Below are 27,252 nucleotides of genomic sequence, written 5' to 3'. Positions count from 1 at the left end.
AGAGAGCGAGTGAGAGAGAGAGAGAGAGAGGTGAGAGAGAGAGAGAGAGAGAGAGAGAGAGAGAGAGAGAGAGAGAGAGAGAGAGAGAGAGAGAGAGAGTGAGAGCGAGAAAGAGAGTGTGAGAGAGCGAGAGTGAGAGAGAGCGAGTGAGAGAGAGAAAGAGAGTGTGAGAGAGCGAGAGTGAGAGAGAGAGAGAGAGAGCGTGAGAGAGAGAGCGAGCGAGCGAGAGAGAGAGAGAGAGAGAGTGCAGCTGAGCAGGGAGCCTGGGTGTTTTCTCAGTGTTATTCAATGTTTTTACATTTAGTTTACTATTACACTGTGCATTCTATGGTATAATTAACTATTTTTTGTGCTGAAAAATCTTTAAAGAAAATATATTTACATACAGTTTGTACGTTCTGGAACGGATTAATTGTATTTACATACAATCCTATGGGGGAAAATTACTTCAGGTCACTACCAAATCAGGTTACGACCGAGTTTTGGAATGAATTACAGTCGTGACCCGAGGTTCCACTGTACTTGAAAAATGTACCTGGATATCCAATAAAGAAGGAGGGTAATAGCTTAAAGTATGGGTGAGTGACCGGAAATGGAGTTATAGAGTCTGATGGCTGTGGGGAGGAAGGATTTTCTGTGATGTTCAGTGGAGCACTTGATGCTAGTCAGTCTACTGCTGAAAGCGCTCCTCTGTCCAACCACAATACTATGAAGTGGGTGATTCGTATTTTCAATGATAGACCGAAGCCTAGACAACATTCTCTAATCTGCCACAGTTTCCAAGCTGTCCAGTTTTTCTCCTACCACAGAGGAAGTCTTCTGAATTAGTTTGTTTAGTCTCCTGATGTCTGCCACTTTCATGCTGCTCCCCCAGCATGCCACAGCGAAGAAAAGAAGATATTGTGGCTGATTGGTTTATAGAGATTATTGAATTACTGGATTCCTAATCTCCACTCTATTTGTGACCACAATTTCTGGATCTTGTTCAAAGATTGAAGTTTATAATTGGATTGCCCTTTGGGGTCGATCCATGTGTGTGCCTTTTGGTGCTCTTTTGAGTGTTTTAGAGTTATAGAGCCTTTTGAAAACCAATCTCTTCATAAAGATGCTTTGTCTGCGCTTTACTATGCAGCCAGAGGTTTATGGTTATCCTCTCCCTGTACGTTGGGACTTACAAGTTTGTGGCCAGTTTCCCATTTTGAGGAACAGAGCTCCCCCTGAAGCCAGCAGATGATATCTGGGACTCGGCTGAGTCAATAATACAATAAGTACAGGCAAATATTCTTGTGTTATTGTGTACATCCTAAATTAGGTCGGCCTACACTAATTCAGACTTTTTTAAAATTCTGGTTTTTTTTTATTTTAATGTAGCATTCCTCTTATTAGGGGTGGCACAGTGGTAGCGCTGCTGCCTCACAATTAGGAGACCCAAGTTTGCTTCCCGGGTCCTCCCTGCGTGGAGTTTGCATGTTCTCCCTGTGCCCTGTGTCTGTGTGGGTTTCCTCCAGGTACTCCGGTTTCCTCCCACAGTCCAAAGACATGCAGGTTAGGTGGATTGGCGATCCTAAATTATCCCTAGTGAGTGCTTGGTGTGTGCGTGTGCCATGCGGTGGCCTGGGGATTTGTTCCTTCCTTACCCCCTGTACTGGCTGGGATTGGCTCCAGCAGACCCCTGTGACCCTGTGTTAGGATATAGCGGGTTGGAAAATGACTGACTGACTGACTTCCTCTTATTTTGAATTCCTTAGTTTATTTATTTGAATTGAAATACTTAATAATTGATAGTTTCTTTGAGACTGTGCTTTTTAGCTTTTAGATGCTGTTCTTGCTCCAGGTGTGGCAGTAGCATAACATCTTTTATAGCATGTGACAGGCTTCAAATAAAACCCTTGTCTTGGACACAGTGGACATGTCACCACTTAGATGACATGTCTGTCATTCCTAAATGACTCCACAATATCCGTCTGTCTACTTACTCTGATGTTCGTCGGTTATGCCAACACTGGCATCACCCGTTTAGCTCTTTCCACGAAGTTCCTTCAACGAGTATTCAGAAAGGGATGATCGCAACGTAAAAAACGTCAGTCATTTAGCGTTGAGCTGTTGACGCGCCGCACTATCCGGTCTACACGCCTGTCTAAATGTGGACGCGGAACTTTCTTCAATGTCGTCCTCGTGGCTGTAGGGGAACATTTTGCGGCGGGACAACAAACGCATGTTATGAGAAGGGCGAGTGTTAGAAAACTGAGCGCCGTCTGCGGAGCAGGTGACTTGCTGGAGAGGTTTTGAGACGTTGGAGCATTCAGAAGAGACCCGAGTCATTTGACCAGCAAAGTTCTATTCGATACACACGTGTAGGTTTCTTTTATTTGTAAGAAGCATCAAACTTTTCTTATTTGCAATGGTGATGGACAGGTTGACAGAGGAGATTAGACCGGAGTCCCCGTGGATTATGATGTTTGCGGGTGACAGTGCGATCTGTAGCAAGAATAGGGAGCAGGTCGAGGAGACCCTGGAAGAGCGGAGATATGCTCTAAAGAGGAGAAGAATGAAGGTCAGTAGGATCAAGACAGAATACATGTGTGCGAATGAGAGGGTGGTCAGAGGAATGGTGAAGAAGCGTGGAGTAGAGTTGGCGAAGATGGATGAGTTTAAATACTTGGGATCAACAGTGCAGAGTAACGGGGATTGTGGAAGAAAGAGAGGTGAAAAAGAGTGCAAGCAGGACGGACTGGCTGGAGAAGAGTGTCCGGAGTGATTTCTAACAGACTGGTACCCGCAAGAGTGAAAGGGAAGGTAGTGAGAGCAGCTATGTTATATGGGTTAGAGACGGTGGCACTGACCAGAAAGAAGGAGACAGTGCCGGAGGTGGCAGAGTTAAAGATTTTAAGATTTGCATTGTTTGTTTGACTAGGATGGACAGGATTAGAAATGAGTACATCAGAGGGTCAGCTCAGGTAAAACGGTTTGGAGACAAAGTCAGAGATGCGAGATTGCGTCGGTTTGGTCATGTGCAGAGGAAAGATGCTGAGTTTATTGAGAAATTGGATATTAGGGATAGAGCTGCCAGGCAAGAGGAGAAGAGGAAGCCCAAAGAAAAGGTTTATGGATGTGGTGAGAGAGGACATGCATGTGGTGGATGTGACAGATCAAGATGCAGAGGACAGGAAGATATGGAAAAAAACGATCCGCTGTGGCAAACCCTAACGGGAGCTACCGAAAGATGAACATTAGGACTCCTGGTTCGATCGTGTAGTCCTACACTTTTAGGGAATGGATTGAACTACCTTAAGATTTTATTATTTGCAACTACAGTTTTGATTAAAAAAAAAAGTACACGTTCGTTTTATGCAGAATAACAAAACTGGACTTAGTTGAGGGTCGTGACGCTGCGTGTCAACTCTTTTGAACTGTCAAAGATTACTGCTGCTGATTCGCCACTTGCGCTTGCAGTGATTTTTATAATGATCATATTTAAATCATTTAAAATGCATCTCGCATTTTTTTGTGAATGGGGTGGGAAAAAAAAAAAAAAAAAACATTTTTCAGTTCTGTATGATTAATGGCAAATGTTTCTTTGAATGTCTGAACGCAAGGTTTCTCAGCAGACGGGGGGCCGCGTTACGTTTGTTCGCATCTTGAACTGGGCTGTTTTGGCCGCAGGGTATAAGATGCCCTTTGGAGATTTTATTTACTGTGAGAACAATGCTCGGAAACTTTAGTTAGGGCTTTGACGGGTTGATGTTCTGTCCAAATATCCTATCAGTCGAGCTGAGCTACTAATGATAACTGCGTATGCTCCAGTTACTCCAGTTACATAAAGTAAAAGAAACTAAGGATCGTATTTAGCAGTGTGCCCATCAAAGCCGTGCTTCTGGAATTTTTTGACAGAGTGTTTGAGCGTTTTATGAGTCATTTATTACATATGTCAATTCGCAGAAACGCACAAACGATGCATAAGCCAAATTATATAAACAATACTGAAAATTATTTAAATCACATTAAATCATGTAATATGGCTTACATTTGTCCACGCAAGTGCATATTATATCTTTAGTATAAAACGTTACTTTTGGTTAGAAATGGACCTCTGTGATGCTTGAGGAACGTTTTACATTTTTTAAATTTCAAAGCAGATGTGTCTACCGGCAAACTAATAATGGCTCCTGTCATTCTCAAACCTGCGTCCTCCAATGCAAAAAAATAAAGCAGAAAGACACAGGGAGACCATGCAAATTCCATCTAGATAAACAGGTGGTGGATTTGAATCACATATGGGATCAGCAAAGTGACGGTGCTAATCAGTCTGCACTGCTGTGCCACATAAACGTTAATTATGTTTTAACTAAACATCTCACAAATGCTTAAATGAACTGTATTTACACTTACAGCCTTATGTTTACTCCTCAACTCTTTCAGAGCTGCAGAATATTACACCCTATCAGGAAATACAGTAGCGCAGGGGCTCTCAAACTCGGTCCTGGGGGACCCCCTGTGGCTGCAGGTTTTTGTTCCAACCAGATTCCTAATCAGTGGCAACATCTGATAGCGCTGATCTCATTTAATTAGCTGGTTTTTTTTTCTTTTATTCTATATTCAAAAAGCACAGCACCATGATTTTTACATTTATAAGAAACTTACAAATGTTTCTGTTTTTGCTATAGATTTAAATGCTTAACTCTCTTTTTATTATATTTCGCCCTTTCTCTGTGCAGTTTGCTCCCTTCATTGAATCCTAATAATGACAATTAAAAACAAGCAGAGCAGAAACCTAAGCAAACAACACTCAATCGTAAAAGGACGCAACTAATTTAGCGTCAGCCCCACAAAGTAGTAAATAATGAATTAATTAAACAATTAAAACACCCTAGAAAAGTAGAATGACAATCAAGATGAAAATACTGTTAAAAAGAAAAAAATACACATAATTGCTTAGTACATTTTAATACTTTTTTTTTTTTTTTAACCAAACTTAATTTTCTAATTTGTATATTGTTCCCAAAACAGGGAATCTGGGAAACAACAACTCACTTAATTAGCCCAGGAGTCCAATTAAAAACAGAGGCTGGTTGGAACAAAAACCTGCAGCCACAGGGGTCCCCAGGACTGAGTTTGAGAGCCCCTGCAGTAGGGTATGGTTAAAACAAAATGTAAAACAAAAAAAAAATACTAATTTTTCTCAGCCTATTTTACATTCTCAATTTTTTTTTTTATTACTCTACTGAGTAAACATGTCCTTGGTATTTTTGGCCAACACATGAATGGGTATCTCTACATGCAAAGTTAAAGAATTATGTCAAGTTGAAAGAGCACATACCAAGTTATTTGAATGACTAATAACTTTATCTACTATTTTATAAACTTCTGTAAATATCAGAGACTATGAAAAATAGCTGAAATATTTTTTTTTATTAATTTTATTGCAATCCATACAAAGCAATCAAGTTTTTACAAAAAGAAGAATTGAGTTAAGAACAGATCGATTCCCACCCCTGAGAGAGAGAGCAAGCCAAACGGTGTGAAATTTAAGGCTTGTAAACCTACCTAAATTAATAAATTCTCTGTGCTTTATGAACTTATTTTAAAATATTACTGAATAGATCCTGCCATGGTTTGAAAAAAGTCTGTACAGATCCTCTAACTGAGTATTTGATTTTTTCCAACTTCAAATAATATAACACATCGGTTATATTATCGAGGAGAGTTTGGGTTCTTCCAGTTTATCAGAATAAGTCTGCGTGCCAAAAGTGTAGTGAATGCAATCACAATTAGTTTGTCTTTCTCCACTTTAAGCCCCTCCGGAAGAACCCCAAACACAGCTGTTAATGGGTTAGGAGGGATTGTGAGTCCAAGGCTGTCTGAAAGGTAATTACAATTTTTGTCCAGAATGTTAATTTGGTGCAGGCCCAGAACATGTGACGTAGTGAGGCTGGGACTTGATTGCAGTGTTCGCAGGTTGGATCATGCCCTGGAAACATTTTGGAGAGTTTTAGTCGAGACAGATGTGCTCGATATATAATTTTGAGTTGTATTATTGTATGCTTTGCGCATATGGAGCTCGAGTGAATTCTCTGCATTGCTACTTTCCACTCCTTTTCTGATATATTAATTGAGAAATCTTTTTCCCAGTGTCCTCTTGGATCTTTGAAAGGGAGGGATTGTAAAATTTTATATATTGTCCTTGAGATTGAGCAATATTTTTTACAGCGTGGATGAGGGTGCAAGATGAGGAAAATCTGGAAGGTTCTGTTTAACAAAGTTTCTGATTTGAAGATAGTGAAAGAAATGTGTAGCTGGAATGTTAAATTTGGAATGCAATTGTTCATAGGATGCAAAGACGTTGTCTATATAAAGATCTCTAAGCAAGTTAATTCCAAATTTTTTCCAGATATTAAAAACTGCATATGTTTGTGAAGGTTGAAAGAGGTGGTTCTCTTGCAGAGGTGCCACATATAGAAGCTTCTCCGTCTTAAAATGCTTTCTACATTGGTTCCAGATTCTAAGTGAGTGGAGCACAATTGGGTTATTAGTGTATTGCCGATATCATGTGTTTATTGGAGCACAGAGCAAGGAATACAAAGAAGTACTGCAGGATTTTACTTCTATTGTGGACCAAGCCTGTGTATGTTTTTCTATTTGTGAAAATAGCTGAAATATTAAAGTCAATGTGCTTTTTAAACTCCGAGTTTTGAACCCATGCCCACCCCACCTGGAGTCTGAAATCCACCCTTTGTGTTAAATGTAAGGTGGGGGAACTCCCCCTAATTTCAAAAATTAATTTCAGGCTCAGCCGCAAGTTTCTGAAAGATCATTCAGAAGGCTCATCATTTAACGTGGGGCAAAAAAAGTTAAACACGCAGGCTTCCCAGTGAGTCCAACTCATTTTGAAACCTGTAACTCACTGGAATTTATACGAGTAGGTAGATGTAGGCTGAAGTGCGTTCCTTTCTTAAACATATAATGTAAAATTGTGTTTTTTGACATTTAAAGAAAAATGCTAACAATTTTTAAATGTGTACTTCTGTTCAATATCTGTGTCCGAAGAGCAAATCTACGGTCAGGCTAAGAGTTATAACTATAACTGGGTTAGGAGTTTTAGAGGACCTGCTCACAAATGCTTTTCCACATTGTTGAATGCTGAAATGTATTCTATAAACAGGACACTGACGTGCTACCCAGTTGTACCAGATTGTACGAAATTCAAGGGATATGGCATCCTCTGTGGACTGGCTATGACGATATGCAAACCATCTACACCAGTGTTTCCCAACCTCGGTCCCGGGGACCCCCCTATGGCTGCAGGTTTTTGTTCCAACCAGATTCCTAATCAGTGACAACACCTGATCACACTGAGCTCATTTAATTAGCTGGGATTGTTTTTCTTTTATTCTACATTTAGAAAAGCACAGCAGCATGATTTTTTACATTTATAAGACATTTAGAAATATTTCTGCTTTTGCTGTAGATTTAAATGTTTAACTCTCTTTTGTTAATTTCATTCTATTTTGCCCTTTTCTCTGTGCAGTTTTCCCACTTTGTTGTATCTTATTAATGACAATTAAAAATGAGCAGAGCAGACACGCTGGCAAACTACATGGAATAATCAAAGGCTGCAACTACTTTAGAGTCAGACCCACTAATTAGTAAATAATGGATTAATTAAACAATTAGAATAGAACACCTAGAAAAGTAGAATGAAAATCAAAATGAATATATTGTTAAAAAAAAAATACATTATTTCCATATAACTGCTTGGTACATTTTAATACATACTGTATATACATATATATATTTTTTTTATATATATATTTTATATATATATATTTATTATATATATATTATATATATTATATTATATATATATATATATATATATTATATTTATATATGTTATATATATAATATATATATATAATAAATATATATAGGTCATCCTGTTCCTCCTTGCCCAACGGAGCAGATACTGGTCCTGCTGATGGGTTATGGTCCTTCTATGGCCCTCTCCAGCTCTCCTAGAGTAACTGCTTGTCTCCTAGAATCTCCTCCATGCCCTTGAGACTGTGCAGGGAGACACAGCAAACCTTCTGGCAATGACACGTATTGATGTGCCATCCTGGAGAAGTTGGACTACCTGTGCAACCTCTGTAGGGTCCAGGTATCGCCTCATGCTACCAGTAGTGACACTGACTGTAGCCAAATGCAAAACTAGTGAAGAAACAGTCAGAAAAGATGAGGAGGGAAAAATGTCAGTGGCCTCCACCTGTTAAACCATTCCTGTTTTGGGGGTCATCTCATTGTTGCCCCTCTAGTGCATCTGTTGTTAATTTCATTAACACCACAGCAGCTGAAACTGATTAGTCCTGAACCACACGTAATGCATACAGCAAATAAATCACCACAATACTGTTCTCGATATCTCAGTCTTTGGCTGCCTGTCTCCTCCTTGGATCTTCGTCCTGCTCCCACTCCCGACTCAAGCTCCCTGATTGTATGAAGGCGGCGCCTTTTATTCCCGCCCAGATGTGCTCCAGGTGTCTAATGACGTTCTTCCGGCAGCACTTCCTGGTATGGTGGAAGTGCTGCCTTTTGCACCAGAAGCACTCCGGGCGTCCCTGGCAGGTTCCTCCTCCATCTTACTGAGTGTCGCGGAATTAACTATTTCCTGGTCCGACGAGGTTTAAGGTGCCCTCTGGCGGTGGCCACGGGTCCCAACGAGTTATAACGTTTTCTCTCTTTTCCCGTGGTCCTCTCCTGCTACAGGGCAGTTGCCCCCTCGTGGCCCAGAACCTATTCATGCCACCTTCCGGTCCTTTTAGTCGTCCTGGCCGGGTCAAAACCTCAGCCGTCTGTGACAATATATATATATTTTTATTTTTATTTTATTTTACCAAACTTAGTTTTCTAATTTCTATATTGTTCCCAAAACACAGAACTTGGGAAATAACACATCACTTAACCCATTTATGCCTCGTGTTCCATTATTGGAACGACAGTCAGGCAATTTTATACGTTATGTAAAGTGTAAGAAGTGGATTTGTCTAGTGTTCTAATTTTGGAACGCCACATAACTCAACAATGGAATACAATAATTATTTTTTCTCTTCAAATTCTTGTTCCTTATGTTTTTCTACGCAACATATGTGAATTGTATGCACAAACTCCTTGGGCATAAATGGGCTAATTAACCCAGGAGTCCAATTAAAAACAGAAGCGGGTTGGAACAAAAACCTGCAGCCACAGGGGGTCCCCAGGGCCAAGGTTGGGAAACATTAGTCTAGAATATTCTATCTAAGTAGCCCCAGCACTAGTCTCTCAGGGCACTTCATCGTGATTGGAGTGAGTGCCACCGGTCTGTAGTCATTCGGAGTTGGACCAACTGTCACACTAAGCCGTTTCTTAATTTCCACACATTGTGATGGAGATGACCCTCCTTAAGTAAGTTTTTTTGAAAGAGTCTTGCTGACAGCCATTGACATATAGGGAGTCGATAAAAACAGTACACTAAAAAGGAGTTAAACTTTGAAGCAACTAAATAATAATTATATATGCAGCTGTAACAGTGACTCATGTAAGGTTGATTGCTAAGTAGCAGTATGTGTCAGCTATGAAAGAGGCCTGGTAATCAGCACTTTGATGCATGTGTTTTCAAAGTCACATAAGGCAGCTAAAAAACTTCAGATAGCTGGTGCACCACTAACTAACATTACAAAGCTGTTACTTGTGATTGGGAAACATTCTCAGAAATAATAACAGCACGTGGACAAAAACTGCATTGGTAACAAGAAACTGTGGTCACACGATAAAGGTCTCTGAGAGGAGCATTTGGGCACTTCATCAGATAGTCACTTCTTCTTCTTCTTCTTTCGGCTGCTCCCGGATGCGGATCATCTTTCTCCATATCTTTCTGTCCTCTGCATTTTGCTGTGTCACCCTCATCACCTGCATGTCCTCTCTCACCACATCCATAAAACTTCTCATAGGCCTTCCTCTTCTCTTATCTTGCAGCTCTACCCTTAGCGCCCTTCTCTCATTATACCCAGCATCTCTCCTCTGCACATGTCCAAACCAACACAATCTCGCCTCTCTGACTTTGTCTCCAAGCCATCCCACCAACATGAGCAGACCCTCTAATGTCCTCATTTCTAATCCTATCCATCCTTTATAACTGCAATTTAGTCATTGTAATACGAATTCAATCAAGTCTTCCATCATGTTGTCTGTCTTCTTTCTTTAGCTGCTCCTGTTAGGGGTTGCCACAGTGGATCATCTTTTTCCATATCTTTCTGTCCTCTGCATCTTGATCTGTTACAGCCATCACCTGCATGTCCTCTCTCACCACATCCATAAGCCTTCTCTTAGGCCTTCCTCTTCTCTTATCTTGCAGCTCTACCCTTAGCGCCCTTCTCTCTTTATACCCAGCATCTCTTCTCTGCACTTGTCCAAACCAACACAATCTCGCCTCTCTGACTTTGTCTCCAAGCCATCCCACCAACATGAGCAGACCCTCTAATGTATTCATTTCTAATCCAGAATGCCACAAAAGTGTAGTCTTTAAAACATTTCAATAAGCACCTCTGTCTCAATAAGAACGGTTCCCAAAGCAGGAGCTTATGGCAGGTCAGCCACACAGAAACTGATTATACCAAAGACAGTTAATGAACTCTTTTAGGGCTAATTATTTTTTTTTACCCTTTGTCTCAGGGCAAAATATTTTTTCCAAAAAACTCAGTTTTCTAAAAAGCGTACAAAGCTATGGTTTCACACATAAATCAACATAACACAGAGTGACTTTTGTCATAAATAAATATTTTATGTTCCATGAGCCTCAACAGTATGTAAATTCACCTACTTATTGCATACATGTTTGTCTCATCACTCGTAAGGTAAAAGGCACTTTTTGAAAAAAATAAAAAACAGCTGGAAGTAGTCAAGTGGCTGGTGATTCGTAGTCTCCACATTTGATGAAGTCCAGTAGCTATCTTACCTCCTATGAATTGATGTCTCTGTATTTCTTCCAGGGCACCTCCGCTACATAAGCGTGCTCAGCACTACGATCAGCGGATGCAGGTACCTGACTGGTTTTTGATCTCCAGACCATTTGCATCAAAATCGGATCAGCAATAATATTTAAAAAATAATATGCACAGAGTATTTTGCTTTGCGCATTCGTGTCGCTTTCTCACCCGATGTCGAAGCCATTCTAGATGTTGTTTACTCTATGCTACTCGCACACATGCAGGGATTCGACGTCAAGTCAATGAGTCTAACAGTCCTCCTAGCAAAGAGGGTCTGCCTATAGCATAACGGTGAGTTTTATCAGCGTTTACAGCTTTTATTGCCCTCAGCACCTTGTGTCGACATCTGCCCTAAAAGAGTTAAAAAGAGATGAGAAACCCCAATGTAAGGAGCACAAAACCTGAACTCCTGAGCATATGGCCTGACAAGTCATCTTTCACTCTGATTCCTACAAACAGAGAAAGCCTTAGGGTGATTTCAACCCACAATGTCTGTTATTCACTCCTGAACATGATTGGATGCCCCAGTGGAATGATCAGCCCTTACATGGACGTCAGCAGGTCCGTAGATTTCTCTGAATGGTTGTTTAACAGCCAAGGGGTGAGAGTCCATTTTACAGGACCGAGTGCAACTTATGACACAAACACTGTTACCTTGTGATGGTTACATTCTTCAGGATGGAAGTGTCCCACCATGCAAACTGCCAAACTAATTCAACAGAGGTTTCATGATCACCAGGATGAACTCTGACTCGTTCCATGGCCAGCCAGGATACCAGATCTAAACATTATTGAACCTTTAAGGCTCCTTCGCACTTGAATGTTGCTGTTTTTCCAGCTTTGTAATGTTAGTTTGGGAGCATTTTTTTCAGTCCATTTTCAGTGAAAATATGATTAGCATCATTTCCCTTTTTTACTTCCTCGTATACGAAGTATAGGGAAAGTATTGTAATCGTCCAAAAATTCGATGTCAGGATTTTGATGAATCTCAATGGTTTAGACCTCCCTGGCTTTCCCATATATGAAGTTTAGGGAAAGTATGGGGATCCTCCAAAAAATCCATTTCAAGATTTTGCTGAATCTCGACATTTTAGACCTTCCTGAGGCCAAAAAACACAATTTTTGGAAGTGTGTCTGAGTGTGTGTGTTTATGTAAACCCAATAAATTGAGTTCACTTTCATTTGGGTCAACCAAATTTTGCATACAAGTATTAGGTGCAAAACGATTACCTAATTTCTATCAACTTTTGGGCTCTTTCCATTAACTTGAACTGGTACTTTACCTTTTTTTCATGCAGCTGTAGAGTCCTATTTATTCAACTTTACTTTTATAATAATTGTTCAATATATTATTAATTTGATTTGTTGATGATTCTTTAATGTACATAATATAAAAATATAATCATTTTCTTGTAGTTTACTCCTCAAATATCCATCCCCATATCTCAGTATACGAGAAATTCGAGGGGAGACCACTCCCGATTTCTTTTTCATGTTATGGACTGTGAGGTGCTCAAGTGTTGAGAGGAGACTGTTATGTCTCCAGGATGTCTTCTGTCACTTTTGTGCTTTTCCTGGTGATTAGAGCACAGAAGAGCAGGTGTTGTCCGCGTCGTGATCACAGATATGGTGTTCACCCTATTCTACATCAGAGGGAGGTTACGAGACAATTCATTATACTCACAATGCAATAGTGTTTTTTTTTTCCTCCCCACTGAGGTGTAAAATAGAATCTGAACATTTAAAGTAAAGAACTGTTATTCAAATGTTTAAAGAAAATATGACTTACACACCAGTCTTTCTCACATACATCCTATCAGATGTGTTAAACAGAAAACTCTGTGCTCATGTGCCACAATTCAGGACACACAAATGAAACAGTGCCCTCTTGTGTCCAGCCTTAAAAATACAGTTGACTTTAAAACGTCTGGATAAAGTGATTTGAACAAAGCGAAATTCAGACAAAAGGCAAGTATGTTGACTATGATGATGCTTCTGCTTAATGAACTAAATGTGGTTGTTTGGGGACACAGCAGCTAGAAAATAATTTCAGTTTTTAAAAATATGATATATTTGTTTTAGGCTGTCACACCACTTTTACCATATACACTCACCTAAAGGATTATTAGGACCACCATACTAATACGGTGTTTGACCCCCTTTCGCCTTCAGAACTGCCTTAATTCTACGTGGCATTGATTCAATAAGGTGCTGAAAGCATTCTTTAGAAATGTTGGCCCATATTGATAGGATAGCATCTTGCAGTTGATGGAGATTTGTGGGATGCACATCCAGGGCACAGCTCCGTTCCACCACATCCCAAAGATGCTCTATTGGGTTGAGATCTGGTGACTGTGGGGGCCATTTTAGTACAGTGAACTCATTGTCATGTTCAAGAAACCAATTTGAAATGATTCGAGCTTTGTGACATGGTGCATTATCCTGCTGGAAGTAGCCATCAGAGGATGGGTACATGGTGGTCATGAAGGGATGGACATGGTCAGAAACAATGCTCAGGTAGCCCGTGGCATTTAAACGATGCCCAATTGGCACTAAGGGGCCTAACGTGTGCCAAGAAAACATCCCCCACACCATTACACCACCACCAGCAGCCTGCACAGTGGTAACAAGGCATGATGGATCCATGTTCTCATTCTGTTTACGCCAAATTCTGACTCTACCATTTGAATGTCTCAACAGAAATCGAGACTCATCAGACCAGGCAACATTTTTCCAGTCTTCAGCTGTCCAATTTTGGTGAGCTCGTGCAAATTGTAGCCTCTTTTTCCTATTTGTAGTGGAGATGAGTGGTACCTGGTGGGGTCTTCTGCTGTTGTAGCCCATCCGCCTCAAGGTTGTGCGTGTTGTGGCTTCACAAATGCTTTGCTGCATACCTCGGTTGTAACGAGTGGTTATTTCAGTCAAAGTTGCTCTTCTATCAGCTTGAATCAGTCGGCCCATTCTCCTCTGACCTCTAGCATCAACAAAGCGTTTTTGCCCACAGGACTGCCGCATACTGGATGTTTTTCCCTTTTCACACCATTCTTTGTAAACCCTAGAAATGGTTGTGCGTGAAAATCCCAGTAACTGAGCAGATTGTGAAATACTCAGACCAGCCCGTCTGGCACCAACAACCATGCCACGCTCAAAATTGCTTAAATCACCTTTCTTTCCCATTCTGACATTCAGTTTGGAGTTCAGAAGATTGTCTTGACCAGGACCACACCCCTAAATGCATTGAAGCAACTGCCATGTGATTGGTTGATTAGATAATTGCATTAATGAGAAATTGAACAGGTGTTCCTAATAATCCTTTAGGTGAGTGTATACTCGCGTATAAGTCGGGTCTTGAAACCCGAAAAATCGATCATAAAATCAGAACCCGACTTATACGCCTGTTCAAAAATGCGACACTTAAATTTTTTTTTTTTTATACGTCTTCTTGCCTCCTCCAATCTCGCACCAGTTTCTCAGACACATCGAATTTTGTTGCAGCAGTGCATTTACCAGTTTCTTTCGGCACTTCAATGACTTTTAATTTACAACCACCTTCATATTTTCTTCTTCTGATCGAATACTCCGTCGTAAATAAGGGATGCTGTTATGATAAAGGTGAATGAGGGTGTGAGATACAAAAAACGCAAATCAGTGCAAACGTTGCTTCGGAATAGTTTGGGTATTACCGTGTGGTCACGTAGGCACCATACGTAGAAACAAAAGGTGGTGTGCTCCGTGGTTACTCTCTCAGGTGTGGAGTTAGCATATTGTAATCTCTTGGACCAATAGTGTGAGTTTTCCACATTCGACTTAATACGACCGACATTATAAAATAATTATATGGTAAAATCAAGTCCCAACTTATCCGCGGGTATATACAGTAGTAGGGTTATGCTACTAAAACTGAACCAACAGGTCACTGCTTTGCTTTTTAAAGATTACAGATGACTTTGGCTAAAATACAGGAAAACATTCATTTAAGATAAATTTGAAAAAGTGGCCTTTATGGGGGAGTGATCATACACGCCTGTCAGCTATATAATTTTATGTTTTTTATGTTGGAGCTTCCACTAATTGACACCACCTAAAGATTAAAAAAAAAAATACAGCCAACTACAAGTTGAGATATTCTATAATATGCCTGCTACATTAATAAAAATAAATCTTTGCTTAAATTATTTTTTTCTCCACACTGACAGAAAAGAACCATCCCTATACTGTTGCTAATAGTCGTCTTAAGTCTATTTTTCAAAACTGTAAGTGATATTAAAGGTCTGGCAGACAGTTTGCCAGTTTACAAAGTGTGCTTTTGGGGTGGAGAGAAAATGTATCAGTGATCCATGCAAGCTGCCTTTTTTTCGAAATATCAACCATTTTGCAGAAAAGCATAATATAATATTGTGAGACCAGCATAGTCCAATTCAGAGTCATGAGGGTCCAGAAGAGCCCACCCTCCACAGCAAGGCAGGTGTGAGCTGAGGACGGGACACCGGTCCATCCCATTTACGTTCACATTCAGCCTCGCACGGAGTCATTGATGTTATCTTAACCTGTATATGTTTGGGGTTGTAAAGTGGCAACACTGCCCACTGTACTGCGTTATTCAAGTATGGAGTCATTTCTACATTTGTGGCTTCATCTCGCTTCCTGAACAAATGGTGTTCAAGGTGTAAGTGGTGCTGATTATTATTATTCATTTTTTTTTAACAACTTGAAGTCTTGTTTGGACAAAACAGTTCTTAAGTACTTTGTAATGTGGCCATCCCTAAGGATGTTTTCTAAGTTACATCTTTACTAGTTCTCTTTAACACCCGTCTTTGCTTATTATAATTATGTTTCACTTGTGAGTTTCCTCCAGAGGAACTCATTTATGTTATGTTGTTTTCCTTGTTTTAGGAATGTTGCTGTCTCCATCACAAATATGACATCTCTGCCATGCCTTTCCTTATCAAGAGGCAGATGCCTGTTACGGCCGGTGTGGAAGCGGAGATTTTGCACAGCGTATAAAACTCGAGCTTCCAATGTGACTGTAGAAACTGACAACTTCAAACACCAACAAGCGGATCGGCCTACTTTTAAAGATTTTTTAAAAAAGCTTCATTCAGGGAAGAACGCAACCTCAGTTAGGCATGATGACATTGAAGAAGCTCATCCATATATCAATGAAGACTCAGAAATGGGATCTAAGAGGAAAGGTCAGTGTGCAGAATGGATAGTAGTTGTGCAAGGATCTTTAAAAGGTTCATGCTTGCTGTTTCCTCCATAACTATTTTCTAAAACTTTGTTATCTGGCCCTGGAAATTATATGGTCAAGTGTTAGGGGTATTGTACTGCTGTAGCACAATATGCTAACAAGTAGTGACTAATGTTCGTACTAAGCCATTTTATCATATGAGCACTTTTCTATCCAATACTTGTGCACTTTACCAAACAGTTGTTCTTATCTCAATGATAACTGCTATGTATTTCTTGGCATTTAATATGTATCTTGATTTTTCTAAGTCTCTTAGAGATTAGACATCTGATAAAGAAGTCAAGTGTTTTAATACTGTATAAGTTATTTATACATTTGCTAAAGGAAGCACTGTTCTTGATAATTGGCATAATACAGGGAGATTCACTTGAAAGAGGCCCCGGATATTCTGTAATAACTCTCGCTAGGACGAAGCAATCTGCTCCTCAGTATATGGAGCTTCGAACAAGCCAAGCTTCCCCAGTATCTGAGCCTTGAGGTCGGCTGGACAGCCACTGCAACATTTAACCTTTGTTTGCAACTTCTGGGTGCATACTGCCCATACCCTTTCAGCCAGTCACTCGACTTCTCATCAGGATGGTGGTGTACAGTATAGAGCAGCACGTCTTCATGGTGTGATCCTATTGGGTCACCAATTCGTTTAAGTGATGTCAGAATCAACTGGGTGTTCGCAAGTTAACGGAAGGTTTCTTCCGGCATGATGGAGCAATGTGTCACACATCGACAAGGAGCATGGCAGAAATTGAGTCATACTTCGGCATCAGGGTAATTTCAAAAGATACTTTGGTCACCACGGTCGCCGGATCTGACACCACCAACTTCTTCCTTTTGAGGAATGCACAAAGGAAAAGTGTATCAAAACAATCCTCACACTGTGGAAGATCTGAAGGAAAACATCCAATGTGAAATTGCTGCTATTCCCCCGCCAAGACGCTAGTCGATATGTTCAGGAACTTGGACCGCAGTGTCAAAATGTGTCTGGCAAAAAACGGAAACCACTTGCAGCATCGCATGTAAAGCAATCGATTACACATACGTCAAGTTATAGAGCGGATTTTTTTGGTTCAGATTGCTTCATCCTAACGGGAGTTACAGCAGAATATTCAGGGCCTCTTTCGAGTGAATCTCCCTGTAGTTTAATTGACTGTATTAGACAAATGAAGCAGAGTGCATTCTGTGCCTAGCAAGAATGTGTGTGTGTTTTAATTTTAAATAGTCCAAATCTTGATTGAGTGCATGTGTATCTCCCCTACGATGGACGGCAGTCCTGCTCAATACTGGTTTCTGCCAATAATGTTTGAGTAGGGGAAAGGGCAGTTGTTTGTATCAATTTTATTTGTTCATGCTAAGCAATTGGGCTGCCCAGAATATGTGACCACTATACCAGGAGTGTGAGGCGTGAAGAGGAAGAGAGCAGCACTGCCATTGTTCTATTCATCTCAAGTATCTCAATAATCCACAGTAAGCAAATTGCATTCTGTGTTTTGGCTCATTAAGATTATGTTTTTGTGCTTCATGAGTACTCAAGGCTTACTTTATTCACGAAATAAGCTGGAATACCGTATATACTCATGTATAAGTTGGGTCTTGAAACCCAAAAAATCGATCATAAAATCAGACCCAGACTTACTGTATGCGCCCGTTCAAAAATACATTTTACATTTTCTTGCTTCCACCAATCTCACAACAGTTTCTCAGGCGCATCAAAGTTTGTTGCAGCAGCACAGTTACCAATTTCTTTCGCGGCGTCAACGATTTTTAATTTAAATCCAGCTTCATATTTCCTTCTGATCGAACGCTCCATCGTAGATCAGGGATGCTCTTACGATAAAGGTGTATTAGGGTGTGAGATACAAAAAACACAAATCGGAATAGTTCAGGTATTACTGTGTGGTCACGTAGGCACAATAGAGAGAGAGAGGGAGAGGTTAGGAGCACACGCTGATACAGTGCATTGTCGCACCTACTTAGAATAAAAAGGCAGTGTCTCAGGTGGGCGTTAGCATATCATAATCTCTTGGACCAATAGTGTGAGTTTTCTGCATTCGACTTATACGCCCGACATTATAAAATACCAGAAATGATACAATAAAATCAAGTCCCGACTTATCTGCGGGAGAACTTATCCGCAAGTATATACGGTAAGTGTTTTCTTATTTTAATAGTTCTGCTTATCCTAAGCAACAGTCTTGTCTCCTTTTCTCTTCAGTCTGTACACCTCAGACTATACATATAAACACCAGGTCATGTCACTTGACGAAATTCTCAGGCGATTCTGCACAAATGGGGTGTATTGATGAGGAGGTTAAATAAGACAGATTATAGGCTTAAGGAGGCAAAAAACTGCCTGTGTCTTAACATCAGCAAAACCAAGCTACCAGTCACTGAATTTTGCTGTACCAAAGAACCTCTATGTTTGGACGCTATCCAGGGAGTGGATGTAGAGGTGGTGCACTTCTACAAGTACTTGAGGTCCCACAAAAATGACAGATTAGACTGGTCTGTGAAAACAGAGGTCCTATATTAGAAAGGGCAGAATTGGGGGCTTGTCCCCTTATGTTTTCCCTTCAGCATACGGAATACTAGCTCAGTTGGATTTAAATTGGGTGACTGGCTTGGCCATTCAAGAATTTTCCATTTTCTAACTTTGGGAAACTCCTGTGTTGCCTTAGCAATATGGTTGGGTTCTTTATCTTCTTGTAGGATGAAGCGCTGTCCAGTGAGATTGGAGGCATGTACTGGAACTTGATCAGATGAGATGTTTCTACACACCTCAGAATTCATTGTGCCACAGCTGTCAGCAGTTCCATCATCAATCAAGAGAAGTGTGCCAGGACCTGTAGCAGCCATAAATGCTCAAGCCATAACACCCCCACCACCATGTCTAACAGATGAGGTGGTCTGCTTTGGATCTCGGGCAGTTCCTTTTCGTGTCCACATTTTGGTCTTGCCATCACTGTGGCACAGATTCATCTTTGTCTCATTTGTCCACAAGACCTGTTCCTGGAATTGTGCAGGCTCTCTGAAGTCCTCTTTCACAAACTGTAATGTGGCCATCCAGTTTTCGTGGCTAACTAGTATGGCCTCTGCATTTCTGTTCATGAAGTCTTCTGTGGATAGTTGTCTCTGACACATCCTCATCTGCATGTGAAGACTGTTTCTGATCTGTCAGACAGGCATTTGGGCTTTTTCTGTTGACCATAGTGAGGATTCTTCTGTCTCCCTTGGTTTACCAGTCCCTTTGTGATTACTCAGCTCACCAGTGTGTTCTTTCTTTGACATTCATTGGCACAGCTGTTCTCCTCATGTTGAATAATGACAACTACAGACCTCAAAGGTAGTCTAAGAAAACGGCTTCCTGTATTAGTTAGGATCATTTCCATAACATATTTAAATATATTTTAATTTACACCAATCAGGACACAGATAAATAGTACATGTATATTCTCTTAAACACTCTAATGACTTATCATTATCTAAAGGTACATATAATCTCATCTCTAATTTAAATGTGCTGGTACAAATGATGTCAGGTTGACCCAGTGAAACAGGCAGGCACAGATTCAAGCACTACAGAAACCTTTTTTTTTTTTCCTCTTAGTCTTTTTGTACAAAAATTTTTATTGAGCTATATTCCATATTGTTTCAATGTGTCTTTGTTAGTAATTTTGTATTTACAAGTCATTATTACTGGTCCCAAAATTCCATTTCCCTTCATATACCTGGTACACAGTAAGTGCTAAACAAAAGTTGGCAATTGCTAAACAAATATATGTGTATTACAAGTGACTTCAAATTCAGATGCTTGTTTTTTTTTCCCCACTGCATGTGAAAACGAAAAGGTCATGCTGATCCCTTGCTTGGTTAGCCATGCTTTAAACCCACTTCTCTTGGTAAGGTGAAGCTTACATTGATGTGCTCATGACATATTCAAATTTCAACTGACAAACTTTTATATTAAAGAGCAAAGATATAGTTGACATTGCAGTCATGTACACTATCAGTGAATATGGCAGATTGTCAGTGTCCTTTTCAATTTGATTTTCAGTATATTTTGAAACGTATGGCTGTCAGATGAATGTCAGTGACACAGAAGTAGCCTGGTCTTTTCTGCAGAAGAAAGGATATCAGCGGACAACAGATCTTGGTCAGGTATGGCAACCTAATAAAGTCTTAAATTCAAAGGAGGACATTTCTTCAGTGATATGTTATATAGATTTTCTTGGTAGAAGAATTTGCATTTCTGCCTTTTTTTTTTTTTTTAATTTGTAGCGGGAATTTGTTGCCCAATATCATTTGGTGTCTTTAAACATATTTTTTTTTTTTGTATTGGATAAGAGCAGAGGTCCTCAGTCACAGTCCTGGAGGGCCGCAGTGGCTGCAGGTTTTTGTTTCAACCCGGTTGCTTAATTAGAAAGCAATTCTTGCCAATAATTTAATTTCATGGCATGTTAATGCTTTAACTCTGCTATGTCAGGTAATTCTCATGTCCTAGATTTTATTCCCCTTTCTAAGGTTATCACCCAAATGATTTGAAGGCTAAAATGGACGAGTAATTCTCAGTGCTTCACTTTTTTCTCTTCAAATTCCTTCCAAGTATTTAGTTAAACCCAATAGTGCATGATAAATACACATGGTTTTAAATGTTAACAAGCTAAATGGATAACTGCTGGTCTCTTTTGTCATTTGTATGTTAGTGCTAACATTAAAAACCAAGAATGCAGCTGCTTAAGACTAAAATAAGCAATAAGGGTTAAAAATCTTAACAAGCAAAACAACTAAAGTGAAGCAGAAGTGTTACTTGAGCAATAAGTGCTTCTTATTAAGCAACTGGGTTGGAGCAAAAACCTGCAGCCACTGCGGCTCTCCAGGACCGTGATTGAGGACCCCTGGATATGACGAATGCTCTAGTTTTGTACATGTTACCGGCAATGTATGAAAGGCAGGCATGCCGAATATTGGATGTCAAAGTATGAAGCGATTAATATTTCACACATTTCCTAGGAATTCTACAGGGTGATCCAGATCTAATCATGCAGATCCTGATCGTCTGGATGACTTTGATTTAGGCGGGGCGATTCCAGTTCGGCACAAAAATGATTCTTCATGTCGTCAGTTCGCACACTTCTCGATGGTCCGGAATGTTTCGGGTGATTTTTCTATGTAATAAACTTAATAAGTTATAGCGTAATGAAAATTACATAATTAGATCTGGACCACCCTATATGCAATGCCAAAAGACAAACCGGCAAAGTATAAAATACTCCTGCTAATGCAAAAAAGCAATGAAGTGCATATCAAAATGCCATTCAAGCCTTCCTTGTTATTTTTTTCAGTAAGAAAGTTTTGTATTTTATTTGATATTTTCTTTTTTCATTTATGTAATTTTTAATGAAGGCCTTTTCATGACTCTCTTTTCAAGTTTTACATTTTTGTGCGAAAGACAATTAAGTGCAATTTAAAATCACATTTTTTCCTTCCTTGTTGCAACAAGTAGGTTCATATTTTATTTTCTCTTGTGTTCCTCAATAAGAAAGTCCTATACTTTATTTTGTATTTCTTTCTTTTTCATATACGTCTTTTCAATAAAAGCCTTTTCATGACTCTCTTTTGATACTTTGCCTAAATAGCATTTGTCATTCTATATAATGCCTAGGGAAAGTATATATAATATTAAAATAATTCAGATATTTCATACTTTGCCCAAAAACGCCAGGAATTCTATATATTGCCTAGGCATTCTATACAATGCCTTCTTTTAATACATTGTTGGTAACACATATAAAATATTAAAACATGAGAGTGAATGATAGTTAGCTTTTATGCATAGGTATAGATGTACAGGACAGCTGTCGGGCGTTCTCAATGGTATAGAATTCTAGCACAGTACATTTTTCTGTGATTTTTCTGCCCACTAGTAAAAATAGTTAAAACGCATGTTTTTATTCTGATATTTGCATTCTAAATGAAGTTTACCTGTCATCCTGCTCAGGATAGATGAGTTTGGAAAATTGATGGATTTATTGTGTTTTTCTTTCTTTTCAGGCCGATGTGATTCTGCTTGTTACATGTTCAGTCAGGTACTGAAGACACGGTAAAGGAGCCTTTCTCTGGCAGTGGTTACTGTTAGTAAAATGGCAGGCCAAACAGTCTCTTTATTGTAAAAGGCACATTTGTAAAACAGCTTGTTTGTTGTCTGGGATCAAATGCTACCTGTAACCTTTAACCTGAGCAACTACAAAAATGAAAATGTTTATGATCTAAATCAAAATTGTATCCTGAGCTGGAGGTAATCAACAGGATGACTGCACGCTAATCCAAGAATATCACAGATTTTGTTCTGTTTTGTCAGTCTTTTTTTATGTCACATAGCAGAAAGAGGCCCCATCTGCAATTAGAGCTCCTCTCAGGGACATTGAATTTTTATCAATTCTTAAGACTTATCCAAACTAGTCTGTTGATGGTAATTCATATGCTGCATTTTCAAGGCATCACTTATTTTTGTTAGAGCATTTGACAGGCTTATCCCTTTTTAATGACACAGTCTCAACAAGAAACAATGGAAAATATGGTGTAAAGTCTGCAGCAGCCACCATTTACTAGACATTCCTCAATGTTTTAACCTGACAAATGAATCTGAACAGCTGAAGTCGGAGGATGTGGTAACAGAAAGAACAGCCTCCTTTGTTGACGTCCTAATGGAGAAAGGCAAAGAAAGGTCTCCGTCGTAACAGTGGGCAGGTGATCCAAACTTTAGTGAATTTTGTGAACAGTTTGCAGCATATGATGGCAGTGAATGACCCAGCTGAAATAGGAATATATCTCATGAACAAGTACAGTGACATACTGAGAAAAGACAAGGAGCAGAAACAGTTTACTCTTTGTCTGATTGCAAACCATCACAAAAATTTGATAATTTGTTAATGTTGCAGATCAGCTGTTCGTCTGCTGTTCAGTTTAGATGACGACAAAAAAACCCCAAAAACTACCATGTGTGTTTTTTAATATATATATATGTATATATATATATATATGTATATATATATATATACATATGTATATATATATATATATATATATATATATATATATATACATACATACATATGTATATATATACATACATACATATGTATATATATACATACATACATATATATATATATATATATATATATATATATATATATATATATATATATATATATATATATATATATATATATATATATATATATATATATATATATATATATATATATATATATATATATATATATATATATATATATATATAAATATATATATATATATACATATATATGTATGTATGTATGTATATATATATATATATATATATATATATATATATATATATATATATATATATATATATATATATATATATATATATATATATATATATATATATGTATTATTACAACATTTTGTTTAGGTTTTTTTTTTTTTTTGTCAACAGGGAAAAAGCAGAAAAAACAATTTGGAACCGTCTACAGCAGCTTGTAACACTTAAGAAGAAGCGTCCTGCATCCCTACCACCGCTCAAAATTGGAATTTTGGGTAACTTCTTTGGATCATTGACATTATTCTTATTTATGACATTAATTACAAATGTTTTTGTATCTTCATTACAATGTTTTCAAATTGTTTGGTATATTGTTGGCTAAACTGGCAACTATGATCATTATTTTGAAAATGTTTAGTTTCTTTATTTACCATTATCTTTACTAACAGTGTGTCTTGTTACTTACTGTGTTTGCTTTTGTAAACATAAAAGAGTGCTTTTATCCGTGCCACTCTCTCTTTATAGCAGACCACCAACAAACACGGCGACATAAAAAGCCACTGTGGGGACTGAGGGTAAACACGTTCCATGATTTGTTATCATACGTGACCCAAACCAGGCCCATTATTCTTTAAAACGTTGCTTTATTTCGAGGGTATTTATTTATATATGTCTGTCTTAAGTTCCTAATACTGCAGCTCAGTGAGATAGAGGTCAGGACATTGACATGGCCATTTCAAAATCTTGATACCTGCTGATAGAAGTCTACATCCCTGGCTAACATTTTCAGGATCTGTGTCATTTCTCAGACCTCCATGTTGTCATTTTTACGTGATTTTTTTTTTTTTCAGATGTTCGTTGCTGTGGAAGAATATTCTCATTGCAAGAGTAGTCCTTCTTACTGTAAAATAGTCAACTTCAAATTGTTTGGAAATTACCTAATAATACTTCCAAGTTTGATGAGAGGCCAACATTGTCTCTCTGAGAACATTGTACACTTTTATCTGTGGTGTTGTGTTCTTTTTGATTTATCAGTCCTACTACAGCACTCACTAAGGTTCTGACCTTTGACAGTGAAAGTGACACTTTTTAATTTCAAGGCATATTTTGTGTTTGTGTGTGGTGTCCCTGAAATATATGACAAAATAATCAAAGAAATAAGCAACAAAAATCATATGCCTCTTTCTGTCCTTTGTTAATAAGAAGGGAAACCTGCTAATATAGATGTATTACCATACAGTACATAAAGCCAGACACATTGGCTCTAAGGTGTTACTCATGCACTGTTGTCAAAGGACAATGTGAGCCTTCAATTAGGAAAAAAGTGACAAGAAATGCAAAAAACCAAATACCTGGGATATTTTGCCAGGTTTTTTGACTGTATGACACGGTCTTACTGAATGTAGAATCCTGTATTACAGTGTGTATCCCATAGGACTCAATTTAATGCCGTGTAGCGTTGGCCACAATTGAGGTGCTGCAGAGTTTGGCTCTGTACAACAACAGGAGAGAAAAGGGATGGAAAAAAATCACTCCTGTGCTACCCTGTAGATTGTTAAGATTCTCCTGCTTAAACACTTGTATTGTCTGGTGGTATACAGTATGTCATGTTAAGTTAGACATGTCAAAGTGCCATATGGGTGCAAACTATCTTTGGTATAGTTTTTAGCAGAAAGGCTACTGTTATTTTATGACGCATACTAAGTGTGAACCAGCAGATCTAGATAAAGGATAATATTTTATCAAAATGAAGATAGTTACATCTACTAAATATTCTAAATGTTTTAGAGAGCTATAAGATCTTTCTTTTTAATATTTAAGCATTGATTGCTCTCTTTCCATGTTGTGTTTTATCTTATTTATTTGCTTGTGTTTTAAGTGTATGCTGAAACAGCTTTTTCATGTTATTCAGGATGCATGGCTGAAAGACTCAAGACTGATTTACTTGAACGTGAGAAGCTGCTAGATGTGCTAGCAGGCCCAGATGCGTACCGTGACCTTCCACGGCTGTTGTCTCTAGCTGAGAGTGGTCAACAGGCAGTCAATGTACTCTTGTCTTTGGAGGAGACGTATGCTGATGTCCTACCTGTCCATGTACATTCACAGGCAAAAACAGCCTTTGTGTGAGTTGTAATCTTTTCATTTGTTGAAATGTATTCATTTTTTTAAAGGATTTTTGACTTGTGGATTTTACAGATATGCATATTTGTTGAAATTTGATCAAGTCAGAATTTTGAGAATCTGATGGAACGTTAATTTCAATTTTAACCTTCTAACAAGTAATGAGTATTGAAATTCTACAGTGTTAAATTACCTTAATACTGAAAAAAGCCATTAACTATTAAAATGATTAGGTGACAAGCGTTTTTGTTATGTTTTATGGGTGTCTTTTAGCTCCATCATGAGAGGCTGTGACAATATGTGCAGCTACTGCATTGTTCCTTTCACTAGAGGCAGAGAGAGAAGCCGTCCAGCTGCCTCCATTCTTCAGGAAGTAAGGATGTTATCCGATCAGGTGGGCATCTTAAAATTCATGCCTGTTTGATATATAAAATCATTTGTTTGTTACCCATATTTACTTACCATTAACCTTTTTAATACCAGTCACATATTATTTCATGTGAAATTTAAAAAATATATGCAGAAGCAAAATATGATAAATGAGCATTTTTGCTTACCAAGATTTCATATTAGTCTTTAAACATTTCCAAAGCTCAGCACTGCTGCTGCATATGACTTTCCTGGATTTTTCAAGTCCACCATCTTGTTTTCATCATTTTCATATGTTTGGTTGAATAGTGTCAATTTGTATTAGTTGAACAAGGCTTCTATCCAGTAAAAAAAAGTAATAACCTTTTTATTTTAAACTATGGACTTTGCTGCACAGACTCACAACAGATGGAGTCACCTAAAAAGAAACATTGATGTTTCAAGGCCAACTTATACTTGAATGTGATGATCTATTTTGATTCCTCTACATACACACTTTACTTTTAGGAGGTTTCCAAGTGGAAAAAAAGGGTATTAAAATGTCTGAGGTTTTCAAATAAAGTTGACACTTGAAAATACGGCCCTTCACAAAAGTGGGGATCTCTCTGTGCACAAAGTGACGTAATGGAAGAGAAAGTAGATTAGGGAGTACTTCTCATTTCCTATTTGTACCTGTAATGTTGTTTTTTGTACAATGACAAAACGCAGTCATTGGTCAATATTTCCTTTCTACCAGCTATGCTGCTTTTTTGTTCCTAGAGGACAGAAAACTTAATATCCACATGCATCTCTCCTTTACAGTATATAAATTGGGACACTGTTGAGTCTTCTTGTGCTTTACCAATGAAATTACTGAATGTAATAAATTTTGGGTAAAAGTCTTTTAACATTCTGTCCTCATTATAATTCTTTAACAGAATCCTTTAGTCAAAGCAACCTACACAGATATCTGTAAAATTAGTTTGAGAGTTGATTAGGTAAATATACAGAAAAAAGTTTAAAGAAACACAAGGAGAATATCGTGTAGTTAGTTCCATGGCTAGATAAAAACTAGTAAAAAAAAAAAATACAGTATATATATATATATATATATATATATATAGTACAGGCCAAAAGTTTGGACACACCTTCTCATTCAATGTGCTTTCTTTATTTTCATGACCATTTACATTGGTAGATTCTCACTGAAG

At 38.4% G+C, this 27,252-nt stretch overlaps 1 protein-coding gene across 2 annotated transcripts in view; it reads left to right on the top strand.

Annotated features, from left to right (window-relative positions):
• The first annotated feature begins 2,180 nt into the window (after positions 1-2,180).
• Positions 2,181-27,252, top strand: part of cdk5rap1 (CDK5 regulatory subunit associated protein 1) — a 42,812-nt gene continuing 17,740 nt past the window's right edge. The window contains exons 1-7 of one of the 2 annotated variants that reach the window (XM_039767881.1): positions 2,181-2,354; positions 15,909-16,207; positions 20,315-20,418; positions 22,312-22,346; positions 23,747-23,847; positions 25,485-25,695; positions 25,967-26,087. In XM_039767881.1, coding sequence (XP_039623815.1) covers positions 15,934-16,207; positions 20,315-20,418; positions 22,312-22,346; positions 23,747-23,847; positions 25,485-25,695; positions 25,967-26,087 — 846 coding nt within the window. In that variant the 5' untranslated portion in view covers positions 2,181-2,354; positions 15,909-15,933. Of the gene's footprint in view, positions 2,355-15,908; positions 16,208-20,314; positions 20,419-22,311; positions 22,361-23,746; positions 23,848-25,484; positions 25,696-25,966; positions 26,088-27,252 lie in introns of those variants that run through there. The other variant, XM_039767882.1, reaches the window with a different exon arrangement.

Source organism: Polypterus senegalus, chromosome 10 (genome assembly GCF_016835505.1).
Source record: "Polypterus senegalus isolate Bchr_013 chromosome 10, ASM1683550v1, whole genome shotgun sequence".
Classification (NCBI taxonomy): Eukaryota; Metazoa; Chordata; class Cladistia; order Polypteriformes; family Polypteridae; genus Polypterus; species Polypterus senegalus.
This window is presented reverse-complemented; position numbering and strand designations above follow the sequence as displayed.